This window comes from Siniperca chuatsi, linkage group LG16, assembly GCF_020085105.1.
Source record: "Siniperca chuatsi isolate FFG_IHB_CAS linkage group LG16, ASM2008510v1, whole genome shotgun sequence".
NCBI classification, from domain to species: Eukaryota; Metazoa; Chordata; class Actinopteri; order Centrarchiformes; family Sinipercidae; genus Siniperca; species Siniperca chuatsi.
This window is the reverse complement of record NC_058057.1, coordinates 18,653,993-18,668,173: the sequence shown is the minus strand read 5'-3', so window position 1 is coordinate 18,668,173 and position 14,181 is coordinate 18,653,993. Positions and strand designations below refer to the sequence as shown.

At 38.1% G+C, this 14,181-nt stretch overlaps 2 protein-coding genes across 4 annotated transcripts; both read right to left on the bottom strand.

Annotated features, from left to right (window-relative positions):
* Positions 1-1,601: 1,601 nt before the first annotated feature.
* Positions 1,602-4,943, bottom strand: LOC122863467 (serotriflin-like). Its single transcript, XM_044170003.1, has 8 exons — positions 4,787-4,943; positions 4,612-4,615; positions 4,409-4,509; positions 4,091-4,181; positions 3,024-3,166; positions 2,772-2,866; positions 2,076-2,158; positions 1,602-1,793 (listed from the first exon to the last, which is right to left on the bottom strand). The coding sequence occupies exons 1-8, from the start codon at positions 4,880-4,882 to the stop codon at positions 1,666-1,668; spliced, it is 741 nt and encodes a 246-aa protein (XP_044025938.1). The 5' UTR covers positions 4,883-4,943; the 3' UTR covers positions 1,602-1,665.
* LOC122863468 (cysteine-rich venom protein TEL1-like) lies at positions 2,083-12,411 on the bottom strand. 3 transcript variants are annotated; one of them, XM_044170007.1, is made up of 6 exons: positions 12,316-12,411; positions 11,937-12,039; positions 11,629-11,719; positions 10,403-10,545; positions 10,105-10,245; positions 2,083-2,725 (listed from the first exon to the last, which is right to left on the bottom strand). In XM_044170007.1, the coding sequence occupies exons 1-5, from the start codon at positions 12,408-12,410 to the stop codon at positions 10,147-10,149; spliced, it is 531 nt and encodes a 176-aa protein (XP_044025942.1). In that variant the 5' UTR covers position 12,411; the 3' UTR covers positions 2,083-2,725; positions 10,105-10,146. The 3 variants fall into 3 exon arrangements, with proteins under 3 accessions (XP_044025942.1, XP_044025939.1, XP_044025940.1); XM_044170004.1 differs by lacking the exon at positions 2,083-2,725 and adding an exon at positions 8,375-8,411 and having other exon boundaries at positions 10,151-10,245; XM_044170005.1 differs by lacking the exon at positions 2,083-2,725 and adding an exon at positions 9,716-9,743 and having other exon boundaries at positions 10,151-10,245.
* Positions 12,412-14,181: the final 1,770 nt, after the last annotated feature.

Sequence of the window (14,181 nt, the reverse complement as noted above, 5' to 3'; positions counted from 1 at the left end):
TTGAGGCTCGCTGGTGGAGTTGATAAGCCCCACAGGATGGCACAGCCGGCCTTATCGAGCTCGGCCAAGCCAGAGTGCCTCTGCTATCGCTGGAGCCACTGGCAAAGGAAAAACTCATCCCCTTATCTCCCCACTGCTGGGGGAATAACACTCCTTCCACCTCCCCTGTCTGCTCACTTCAGGTGGTGCTCTCATCTGCAGTGATGGAGCAGAAACAAGAGTCCCAGACTTTTGTATGACTACTACATGCTGTAGTATCAAGAGCGAGGCTCTTTTGGCATGCAGACAAGATTACAGAAATTCAGCCCAAGTGTTTATTTTCAATGAATGAAGTTTGTTATCACATGAAAGTGAGCTAATTTCAACACAATACCAGTGTGTGTGACAATGTGGTGATAGGAAATCTTGAAATGTTGAAGTTAGCAGATTAATGAAAACAACCTCTACCCTAAGTGCAGAGTGGCAACTCAGAACAGACTCAAAACAGAAAAAAAACAACCTCTAAGCAGATCCAGTCTGGATAAATTCCAACCAGCCGAGCCTGCTGATCCATCTGTGCTTCTCAAATGTAGACTGCATAACTCATACAAACACAGCCTTATTTGAACCAGCAGCCTGCTGTGCAGCCAGAACATGTGTGGTTGACCCCTGAGGAGAGGCACACTTTCTTATCCTCAGATGTGGGTAAGTGGGAGCATCTTCTTTTTCAAATGAGCAGACAAAGTAAAAACATGCAGTTTGAAAGAAAAGATGCAGCCTGACATGAGTAAAGACATCCTGCTGGTCATGAGGGGACACACAATCTTATAAAAACATTTGTCCTAAAGTCCTAAAAAGAGTCCTATAACCCTCATTTTGCAGTACAGTCTGAATATTTCAACCTGTTTTTAAAAAGAAAGGAAAAAAGGCACCATCGCTGCATAAAATGATGGGGGGAAAAAGATTTTAGAAAATTCTTGAAACAAGTTTATTTGTGTTGAAAACATGTTGAAATATTGTTACTACACTGGCAGATAAGAGGGAGATTTTTGAAAAATTAAACTACAGAGTAAAAACTTGCTCAATACTTCCTTTAAAATGGGAAGCAATGTATTTCAAAGTCAGGTTGCCATATTATCTAACAGGAAGTTACCTTTTCAGCTTCCTCCATGCAGTCCCCAAAATTTAGGGTGTATTATGATAAAATAAAATTAAAATTAATAAAATAAAAAGTTATTCAGTTACATATTTTAAAGAATTAACCAATACTACACAGACTATTGCAGGAAGTCTGGATTCACACTGCTTAAATCTAGGATATCTTCCACATAAGGATTACACATTATCACTCTTCATTATTAGCCACAGCAAGCAGAGTGGTCTCAAACTGGTTGTTTCTTGGCTCAGCTTTGGGAAATCTGTGGAATTGACTTTTTCTCTCCATTCCTGCCAAATCCACCTTGTCAAGTGTGTTCTCCTTCCTCTTTGTGAGTTTATACCTTAAATACCTGGCCCTGCAAGCAGTGTTTGTCCAGAGAATGCCAAGTAAATTTCCTTTTTAATCTCTGTTGAGTATTGAGCAGGTCAAATAGCCTGAAGTATTAAATCAGAGGGACACAAGCTTTAAAGACGAGTATCTTTATTGAAACTGACTGATGAGTCAGAGCCCATGTGGACATGTGGCATTTAAATAATCTGAGTGGTGCACTTGCAGGAGGCAGGACACCAGGTGGCCACGTCCTTGTTGCTGCAGCTCCACTGCTGCTTCAGGTCAGCACAGTTAGTGTACTGATCAGCATAGGGACAGGGGTTGGCTGGAGGAGACAGATGAAGGAAAAATGAATAGATGCATAAATAGAAAACAAAATATAACTCAAGAAAGGTCCTACAATCTCTTCTTCTTGTACAACTATCTCACTGGTTGAGTTGAATCTCAAAGAGTTTTCCTGTCTCATTACATTGAGATCCAGGAAAAAGACAAAGGGTAAAACTGAATGTATTCAATATTAGGAAGCTGGATGATCTTGAAGTAAACTCCAAATTATCCATTGTCATTCAAGGAGATTAAGTCTTCCAATGCTGTATCTGCCACTTACTGCACAGTTTGTTGTCGCAGGCGTTGGGGCAGTCGGCGCAGGAGGGTCCTGCCTTGTAGGGGCGAGCGTACTGGTAGTTTCCACTGTAATGTAGGCCAAAGCATCAAATATTAAATGTAACAGCCTAATGACTCACACGATATTTATCAGAAAAAGAAAATCTGTGAAAAATCGATACTTTTTGAGAAGCATTTAATACAAATACATTTAATAAAACATGATGGAACTTCATCTTGGATCCATTTTAAGGTCCAGTGTGTAACATTTAGGAAGAGCAGAAATGGAATATAATATTTATAAGTATGTCTTAATTAGTGTATAATCACCTAAAAATAAGAATCATTGTGTTTTCAATACCTTAGAAGCCGTTTTTATGTACAGAGGGAGCGGGTCCCCTTCCATGGAGTTTCTACAGTAGCCCAAAACGGATGAACCAAACACTGGCTGTAGATAAGGCCTTTTGCATTTTTTTTGCAAGTTTTGCGACCACTGTAGTTTCTTCTACATGCTTGGAAGTGGAGGGTGATGCGAACGGTATTCGAATGGTTGCAAACTGCAATTTCACTGCTGATGCCACTAAATCCTACACACTGGACCTTTAACTCAATGGACACAGAAATACTCATGTAGTCACTAAAAGTAAAACAAATGTGCTAGACTTTCCATTGAAAAAGAGAAAAAATGTTCTGTACTTACGGTGGGCAGTAGTGGCAGATGTAGAAGTACTCGTACTCTGAGTTGGGACAGTAGGCCATAGCACAGCCAATCTGGTTGGACCTGTACCAAACAACCTGTGCAGAGAACAAGAGATAAAATACAAAGTCATCAGGAGCTCTTGGCATAAATGTCCTTACTGTATAATATTGTTTTTATAGTCACTGTCGGGGTTACTGAGTCCCTTGTAACTCATTCCAGTTTTTAAAGATCATTTTCAAACAAGTTGTGCACCTGTGTGTAGTGTCCGATCACTCCTCCGTTGATGGCTCCCACTCCGTAGCGCCAGTCCTTCACCTCATCGTACCAGGACTGGATGACGTTGCTCCATGTGTTCTTGTAGCTGGACTTGTACAGGTTCTCGCCACAGTTGCCAGCTACAGTTAAAGAGGAGGAGAGAGATACTTTAGTCTTTTTAAAATATTTTACAACAAAAAGTTCATCATCAGGAAATTGAGTTGAGCAACCATAACTCTCACTCCTGAGGACATAGGGCCACTTTCTGTGCAGGTCAAATCAATAAAACCTACTGTATATCCCGCATCTATCTATTGTATTATATTTTCTGTGTTTTTAAAATTTTTGAATCTGACTTTTTTATTAAATATCAGTCACTGGCTACTCATTTCATCCACCTCTGGTATGACAGATGCTCCTCCCTGAAAAGTGCTACATAAAACTTTTTTTAATGCAAAATCATATATCACCATTACATAAAATTACACGTACATAAAGTCAGACAAACCGTTACAAAAAACAGTCAAACAAGCAATACATTTCTCTTTGTTCTCTCTCAAAAATAATAATTAACATTATGCCATTATGGACGCACTATTTCATTTTTCTATAATGTACCTGGATTACAGTCCATTAGAGAAATCACACAATTAACTGCCACATGAAACTAGTCTATAAAACTTGCCATGACATTTAATAAACATTTTTATATACATTTCACATTTATTCACTGCAAGGACTAATGTTTGCCATTAAATATTGTAGATGTAGACACAATGCCTTAAATAGCTGCTAACTGTAAGTAATTTCATTAGTCTGGGCGTCAGTGTAAAGTTTAAGGTCACAAGATGGTTTAAAATGCTGTTTCAGATGATATTACACTCTGATTTGAAATGCTTGAAAAAAATACAAATTCCTTGTTATTTCTGGCATAAAAATGGTCAAAATCCACATCATTCATACTTGTTTAGTATAGTGGTTCTTGCTTATCTATGTGCTTGTAAAGTGACAGTGTGGCACGGTGTGGTATGGTTTTAAAAAAAGAGGGGTTATAATGAACTTACTGCTGATCTTTCTGGAGTTGTCAGGGCTGTGTTTCATGGAGCAGGTGTTGGCCCATCTCTGAGCGCTGGCTGCAGCCTCGTTATTCCAGCTCTGTGGGGAGGAGACCGCAAATCAGCCATTAGCACATGTAGACCACTACAGTATATTACATATACATACATATACAGTATATTCACCAGCAAACCTCTGGAAAATACTTTTATTTTTAATATGTAATATTAAAAATATGTAATATTAAAAATGATAACAAATTAAGTACTAATAGGCTAGATCAACTGAGAAGCTGTGTTCAGAATAAAATTCAGTAATTCAGTTACCATTTTCAACATGTTGCTAGCAGTAGGCTGAACATCTCTTCTCAGGGCGTTATGCTTGTTCACAATCTCACTTTGGTCTGAGGAAGAGGCCAGGATGGTGCCTAAATAAACCCAATTAAAACCAAATATCAGCATTTTGTGAAGTTTGAATGTGTATGAATGTACAAAATCTTATAATAATGATAATAATTACAAACACTCACCCTTCTTCAGGTATGGTTTTCAGAGATGAGAGAGAAACAGTGATTAGTTTATTGCACATTAGAAACAAAAATAAACAAATGTATATTTAGAAAAAGCTAGATTTCTAAGATGACAAAACATGAAATATACACTCAATATAATTCACTATTAGAGAGGACATTTAATTTTACTTACTGCCAAGAGCTCCACATCCTCTGCCAAGGTGCCAGGAACCTGCAGAACAGCAAAGAGGCCGAAGGCACACAGGAAGCTGAAAGTGTTCATAGTCATGGTTGAGTCCAGGACTGTTAAACTCAGAGAGCCACAGGTGTAATATATATACAGGCAGGACCAGACAGACACGTGAGAAATGAACAAACGAACTCAAGGGTATCATAGTTTTCAAAGAGTGACCAAACTGAAGATAGCACTTTGTCAACATAGCACCTGTGAAATGTCCTTGATGATGTAGGGAAAGCTGCCGGTCTGTGTTAACATTGTACATATGTGTTGAAAATGTCTTATTATTAGCCTGTCCTGCTAATTGCCTAATAATCCCATAATAGTGTTCTTTATGATAATTGTGATAAAGGGGCATGCAGACCTGTATGTTCTCCCTATGTGGCAAGGTTATGAGAAGAGGATATGCAATATCAAACAGAACATGGTATCTATATTAAACCTTGATAATTCAAAAGTTAAACTAACATTGGGAGCATTGATAAGATTTAAAAACACTTCTCCCTCTCTTGTCCTTGACAGCTTATGGAGATCTTTTTAACAGGGCAGGCCTGTATGTTTTCAAATCTTCTAACATGCTACTGTGTATTGTGTGTAAGGTGCATAATTTCTGGGTTGGAAATCTCACGAATGAGGGGAAGATAATCAGTAAAATTTGAATTACAGTGGCAGAATTTATTACCTAAAGAAAGAACTGCATAGAATGTATGATCACAGTATGATATTTACTCTCCGAGACCTAAGATAGAGAATGATGATGAGTCCAGCATCCTTACCGGCCTGTACCTTTAACTTTAACTTTATTGACCTCAAGGGAAAATTTGTTTTGCAGCCAGGTGAAATACAGAACATGTAAAATGTTTAATACTTGCTTATACACAAGCATATATCACATATACCAAGTACATCAAATGATAACATAAAATCTGACAAAAAATCATCACGATTATCCATGGGAATCATATTGCCTAGTTCTGCAAAAACTGCCCTATTTACTGCTTGAAAACTTGCCCATTGAGGGTATTTTGCTGCTCTCCATTCAAGAAAAGTCTTCTTTAATATAGATAGGTTACTTAGAGGAATCAGTGGTGAGCAAAAGTAAGAAAAATATGCTCTTGTGCACTGTCAACACTTATGGTAAATGTAATTAATAGCTTAATTTCAGTACAGTATTTCATTAAAGACGTGACAATAAGCCCATCTCTATACATACTTCAGATATGAAAGTATCAATCAGTCCTAAAGAACAGGCAATCAAGTATTCAATTCAGTTTTTATTTCAATTCAATTTTATTTATATAGCGCCAATTCATAACAGAAGTTATCTCATTGCACTTTTCCTATAGAGCAGGTCTAGACCGTACTCTTTATAATATTATTTACAGAGACCCAACCATGAGCAAGCACTTGGCAACAGTGGCAAGAAAAAACTTCCTTTAAGAGGCAGAAACCTCGAGCAGAACCAGACTCAATGGTAGGTGGCCATCCGCTGCTGCCGAGTTAGGTTTTGAGAGAGAGAGAGAAGGGGGGTGGGGGAGAGGGAAGCACAATGCAAATTCCACCTAGAATTTTAAAATAGTAATAATGTAATGGTAGTGGTAATATTAATATTAATAAAGTAATAATAATAGGAATGATAGTCATAGGAATAATAATGACAATAATAGTAACAGAGCCAATAACAACAACTGTAGCAGCAGTTGTCGAGCAGGAACACGGGGGCAGCAGGTGGCCCACAACCAAAGATCCAGTCTCTGCAGCTCTGGAGGTAGAAATACCTGCTGAAAGCGACATAAGGAGAGAGGAGAGAGACGAGAAAGCACAAAACTATGTAAGTATCCAAAGGAACATATAGAAGTAAAAAAGAACACCTGGGAAGGGGTGGGAGCACCACTAACACCATTAACATATTGTATAGTTTAGCAATTTTTGTACTATTTATATTCAGCATTTTCTTTCCTCAGTTCTGTTTGTGTTTCGCTGTTAATTATTATTATTTTTTTTTACTTTTAAGTATACTTTTTAAATAGATGGAACTCAGACATTGATTAACATTGATTAAATAATAACCTATGGTAATGACAATAAATCAAAACAGGAAAAATGTTAACAATAATGTGTAATTTGAAATGTATCTGAAAAAATAAAAACAAACAACATAAAGCAAAAAACAGGGCTCTACTGTAGACTGAAACAATTTCCCACAAGGGACTTGCATAATGTTTCTGGGTGTCAAAAACTGTATTTATAGTGACATTATCATACTTCATGACTTTTAAACAAATATCTTATTATTAGCCTGTCCATCAGTAATGATCCTATAATAAGGTTTTTAAATGTGACCTCATGGTACTTCGTGGTATTTTTTGTGGTAAATTATCTACTGTTTTTACTGTAAACACACAAACACAATACATTACTATTACTGTAACACGATTGAGTGATGCTATGGTGTGGCACGGGGTCATCCAATGATGGTCCAGAGAGCCAGTTTGAGGCTAACCAGCGCCTCTTCTTCCTGAGGACACTGAAGAAGAACCAACTGTCCTCAGCTATCCTGGTGAACTTCTATCGCTGCACAGTAGAGAGCGTCCTAACCAACTGTGTCAGGTATGGGAACTGCTCTGCTGCAGAGCGCAAGGCACTGGAGCGGGTGGTGAAAACTGCCCAGCACATCACAAGGACTCCACTTCCAGCCATTGAGGACATCCAGAGGAAACGCTGTCTGCGTCGAGCCCGCAGCATTCTTAAGGACTCCTCTCACCCCGCCCAGAGACTGTGGGCAGGTGCCTCCGGACAAGGACCAGCAGACTGAGAAACAGCTTTTTTCCCACAGCTGTCTTCCTAATGAACTCTGCCCTCCGCTGATTCCACTCTCCCCTCATATACCTTGACTTTAAATGCTGCTATATTGTTTTTGCTTCTGCTATAGTTTTTTTGCCCACATGTACCACATGTTCATTTGCACTCCAGTACTATGTACTGAATACTGCAATAACTCATCTACTTCACTGTTAACTATTTCCATAATTTGCACTACTTAATATTCATTGCACTACTGTTCTGCCCAGTCCAATTCATTATTGCACATTTCCATCAGTATACATCTGTTTATAGTAATGCCATCTGTATATAATGTCCATAGTACCACTTCTCTATTCTGCATTTATGCACATACTTTATATCCTGCACTTGTTTATTGCACTTCTGGTTAGACCTAAACTGCATTTCGTTGCCTTGTACTTGCACATGTGTAATGACAATAAAGTTTAATCTAATCTAATCTAAATACCTGGCCCGGCAAGCAGTGTTTGTCCAGAGAATGCCAAGTAAATTTACTTTTTAATCTCTGCTGATTACTTAAGTATTAAATCAGAGGGACACAAACTTTGAATATGAGTATCTTTATTGAAACTGGCTGATGAATCAGAGCCCATGTGGACATGTGGCATTTAAATAATCTGAGTGGTACACTTGCAGGAGGCGGGACACCGGGTGGCTACAACACTGTGGCTGAAGCCCCACTGCTGCTTCAGATGAGGACAGTTACTGTACCGATCATCGTAGGGACAGAGGTTGGCTGGAAGAGACAGAGATAAGGAGAAAATTTATGGATACATAAATAAAAAACAAAACATCACTCAAGAGAGCTCACTATTTGGATTGAAGGCCTACAAAGCTCTGCAACTTCTTCTCAAAGGTGTACTGAAGGCAGAAATGATCTCACTAGTTGAGTTGAATCTCATAAGAGTTTTCCTGTCTCATTACATTGAGATTCAGGAAAAAGACAAAGGGTAATACTAAAGGTATCCAATATTAGGAAGCTGGATGATCCTACTATCTCAAAATGTATCTAAAATGTATATATAGGTTAGCGGGTTATCCTAGCTGACCAGGCCAAGATACTTAGCTGCCCCAATAATAAAGATCAAGAATGCCATGATCATAAATTAATGAAAAAATCACGTTTTTATTTCTTCAGTCTGTGCTTAAAGAGACTGTGGGCTCCACTCATTGAGACTAATCCAATTATAACTTGTATGTAAATGTTTTGCTGATTTTAATGATGACAATTTAGGTTTTTATTGTATTGGTTGATTAGTAATGTGAGGTGTGTCACCTAGTCCTGCTTCTTTACTCTTTTTATATCAATGACTAAAATAGAAATATTAGATTTTATTGTGTCATCCCTGACATTTTGTAGTTGTGATTTAATGATAATGTCAAATAAACCAAACTAAAATGAATATGTTAATTAAACAAAGGGTAACCCATCCCGGCAACACTTGCACGACTAAACACGTCAAGAGAAACATAAAACACCCTGTTTTAGCTTGAAGACCTTCACAAATTCAAAAATTCACTAGAACCCTGACACAGACACATACACACAAACACACACACACACACACACCATCATCATAGATTTTTTACAGATTTGTTAGAGTCTAGAGCAAAAAATTACTGGATTTTCTCTGAAAAATAGAAAATAACTTCTGTTGCAATGGACACTTTTAAATGGAAGCAGGACCATTAGATAATAAAGTGGAATAAAGTGACTGTACATGTAATTTACTAACTCAAAAAGTGGATTTAGTGTTAGGTTATTCTTTGAAAATGTCCTTATATTTGCATTCAGCTATGTTATAGTGTGTTATAAACCACATAAAACCACACACTAAATGTGTATATGGTGTGTATAAATGCCAAATGGGTGGGTCAAAGTAAAGTGTTACCCAAACTCCAATCAGCCATTCTCATTCACAAAAATGGATGAGAAGACTCCAATGCTGTTTCTGCCACTTATTGCACAGTTTGTTGGGGCAGTCGGCGCAGGAGGGTCCTGCCTTGTAGGGGCGAGCGGCCTAATGACTCACACTGGAGATCAGCCCAAACATGTCATAGATATGATCTGAGAAGGCAAAGCACTTTTGAATTACAATTTAATGTCTACTCAGCAAAATGTAGAAGGACATATTAGATTCAAGTGCTTTTGTTGCATCCAATTTAGTATTCATCTTTCAAAAATTACAGTTAAGCCACAAAGTGCTTCTAATGATGTTTTTGACATTATTATTAGAATAGCACTTGGAGTAGGCCATCATGGTCTGAAATATATACAAAGTATAAGATATTTATCAGAAAAAGAAAATCTGTGAAAAACTGATTTGGGAAGCATTTAATACAAATACATTTAATATTACATAATGGAACTTGATCTTGGATCCATTTTACTCAATGGATAGGAATATTCATGTAAAAGTAAAACAAATGTGCTAGACTTTCCATTGAAAAAGAGAAAAAATGTTCTGTACTTACGGTGGGCAGTAGTGGCAGATGTAGAAGTACTCGTACTCTGAGTTGGGACAGTAGGCCATAGCACAGCCAATCTGGTTGGACCTGTACCAAACAACCTGTGCAGAGAACAAGAGATAAAATACAAAGTCATCAGGAGCTCTTGGCATAAATGTCCTTACTGTATAATATTGTTTTTATAGTCACTGTCGGGGTTACTGAGTCCTTTGTAACTCATTCCAGTTTTTAAAGATCATTTTCAAACAAGTTGTGCACTTGTGTGTAGTGTCCGATCACTCCTCCGTTGATGGCTCCCACTCCGTAGCGCCAGTCCTTCACCTCATCGTACCAGGACTGGATGACCTTGCACCATGTGTTCTTGTAGCTGGACTTGTACAGGTTCTCGCCACAGTCGCCAGCTACAGTTAAAGAGGAGGAGAGAGAAAAATTAAATTTTTTAAGTACTGATGAGAAACCATGTGTAAGATCTGATCTGTAATTAAAATATTTTCATATTTGTTATTAAATATCAGAGGCTATGACAGAGGCTCCTCCCTGAAAAGTGCTACATAAAACTTTTTTAATGCAAAATCATATATCACCATTACATAAAATTACACGTACATAAAGTCAGACAAACAAACCAACGTTCTCTCTCAAAAAATAATAATTAACATTATGCCATTGTCATGTCACAGACAGGCAGGGACACCGAGATGGAGCAAGAAGGAGTTTATTAGGAATGACAGCCAGAGTCAGCGGGTATGGAGAGGGAGATAGTCAGTAGGAGGGAGAGCGAGGAGATTCACAGAAGAGTCCTAGTTATGACTGAGGTCGGACGCTGAATGAGGTGAGTGGTGTGCTTATGTACTGGCTGTGATTGGGGCTAATTGAGAGCAGGTGTGGGTGATTACAGGCTGGTGAGGCCATGACAGGCTGTGACAGCCATTATGGACGCACAATTTAATTTTTCTATTATGTACCTGGATTACCACGCATTAACCCACATTACAATTTATTAGTCCACATCCATCATTTTATGCATTCAATTCAAAGGAAAACAATCACAATTAAATTAACTATAATGATTAATTCTGTAAAGTTTGTTCCCCTCAGATGTAAAATAAATGTGCTCAATATTCCTATATAATACTATTTTTTCTTGTCTTTTTGATAACATTATCTCACATGACATTGTTCTAAATTTAACCATTTGTTAAAATGTTGGCGTATCTGGAGTTTCCATTCACTAAGGACCAGTCTGATCATCGTCACAAGACCCATACAAATATAATGTATTTACCTATATTTGATATATTTCATCCTAGCTGCATTAGAGGAATCACACAATAAACTGCTACATGAAACGAATCTATAAAATTATTTCATTCATACTTGTTTAGTATAGTGGTTCTTGCTTATCTATGTGCTTGTAAAGTGACAGTGTGGCTGACTTTTGTTAAGGTATGGTTTTAAAAAAAGAGGGGTTATAATGAACTTACTGCTGATCTTTCTGGAGTTGTCAGGGCTGTGTTTCATGGAGCAGGTGTTGGCCCATCTCTGAGCGCTGGCTGCAGCCTCGTTATTCCAGCTCTGTGGGGAGGAGACCGCAAATCAGCCATTAGCACATGTAGACCACTACAGTATATTACATATACATACATATACAGTATATACACCAGCAAACCTCTGGAAAATACTTTTATTTTTTACTGCCATGCGGCACGAGGGAGCATGTGTGTAATGAAGTACTAATAGGCTAGATCAACTGAGAAGCTGTGTTCAGAATAAAATTCAGTAATTCAGTTACCATTTTCAACATGTTGCTAGCAGTAGGCTGAACATCTCTTCTCAGGGCGTTATGCTTGTTCACAATCTCACTTTGGTCTGAGGAAGAGGCCAGGATGGTGCCTAAATAAACCCAATTAAAACCAAATATCAGTATTTTGTGAAGTTTGAATGTGTATGAATGTACAAAATCTTATAATAATGATAATAATTACAAACGCTCACCCTCCTTCAGGTATGGTTTTCAGAGATGAGAGAGAAACAATGGTTAGTTTAGTGCACATTAGAAGCAAAAATAAACAAATGTATATTTAGAAAAAGCTAGATTTCTAAGATGACAAAACACGAAATATACACTCAATATAATTCACTATTAGAGAGGACATTTAATTTTACTTACTGCCAAGAGCTCCACATCCTCTGCCAAGGTGCCAGGAACCTGCGGAACAGCAAAGAGGCCGAAGGCACACAGGAAGCTGAAAGTGTTCATAGTCATGGTTGAGTCCAGGACTGTTAAACTCAGAGAGCCACAGGTGTAATATATATACAGGCAGGACCAGACAGACACGTGAGAAATGAACAAACAAACTCAAGCACATCCCAGTTTTCAAGGAACAACCAAACTGAAGATAGCACTTTGTCACGCCCTTCATGATGTAGGGAAAGGTCTGTGTTAACATTGTACCTATGTGTTGAAAAGGTCTTATTATTAGCCCTGTACCTGCCTGCCTACCTACCTGTTTCACCTGCCCCATTCCTGCTATCCTGTGTATTCAGTTCTACTTCAGTTTGGACTTCATAGTAAGTGTATGTATCTTCACCTCTTCTATAAATCCCTGAACTGTTGCTGACTGCCTGGGTTCTCTGCATTTGGGTCCATTCCCTGTAGCCTCGCTCACGTCCGTTTGTCTGTAGTGTTGATTTTCTTGATGTCCAATCCATTCAACTTTCAACTTCATTTTAACTTTATTGTCCTCAAGGGGAAATTAGTTTTGCAGCCAGGGGAAACACAGAACATGTACAATTTTAACATAAAACATAATAAAATACATAAAACATGTAATAGAAATTTGTAAAACACAAGCATCTGATTCTGACACACATATACCATGTACATGAAGTGATGACATACCTCACTTTACTGGTCACCATTTACTGGTCTGACTACTTTCACCTAACTATACATGTCACAAAGTATAGAGTGTTGCAGGGATGACGGAGTTTTGTAGGCCAACCCAGAAGTTAGCATTGCCCTGGTTCCCTTGACAAAAAGCCATTGGGATTTTTCCATTGGATTTTGGATGATTGCAGAAAATAAGCTCTGTAGTAAACAAAAGTTTATGACACTGACACGTTTTATTCACTAAGATAATCTTCACAAATGAACACCACTTTTATGGTTTTGAAGTGTAAATGCGATCGCCATAAGTAAATAGCTAATGTTAGGCTATAAACGTACTACACTGCAGTCGCATGACTTCAACATCAGTGAGTAGATGAGTTTTCGTGTCCGGCATGATGACGTTTAATGTTCCTGACAACCACTGTATTCTTATTTAGCCACTTGTTAGCAACTGCCTTTTTAAGAGCTTAAAAATCTGTGAGGTAAAGTGAGGTATTTACTGGTGTATTTTATGTTGTAGAACAAAACGTGAAAATATCTTAAGCTTGTGTTATCCACAGACCTTATTTCAGGCATCTAACCAAAAACCCATTCAAAAAACCTGTTGACTGCGAGAAGTGCCTCCGGAAGTGCTAAAATGCTAACTCATTTCAATGTTTTAGGACTCATTCCTGCAACACTCTACAGCCAGGATGCTAGTGTTATTTTCACAGTGTAAATAGTGTGGTGTTATTTCCTTTGGTTGTTTTTTTCTGGCAGGCAATTAAGACACTCCCCGAACACACCTTAGGCGGATCACACAATCTAACTGGACAATATAGACAGTGTCCCCTCCTCACCTGCATAATGTCAGCGGTAGTGTAAAGTCTGGGTCTTATTCCTTTTTACTGAGCTTAAAAAACATAGTTTGAACTGGCTGCTTTTTAGAAGTTGCCCCTCTACTATTGTTTATGCAAAAGAAATTGTTTAAGCTCTTAAAATCAACCAACCCGCCGGCGACCGGTTTAAGGGTTAGGAGTAGGGGTAGGGTTAGGGTTAGCCATCTTTGAACTCATGTAGTTTAGAAAGGCCGAAAAACGGGTAATAGTTTATGCAAGCCAATCCCTAAGCTCCAATGAGCAAAATGACAAGAACTACAGCTAGT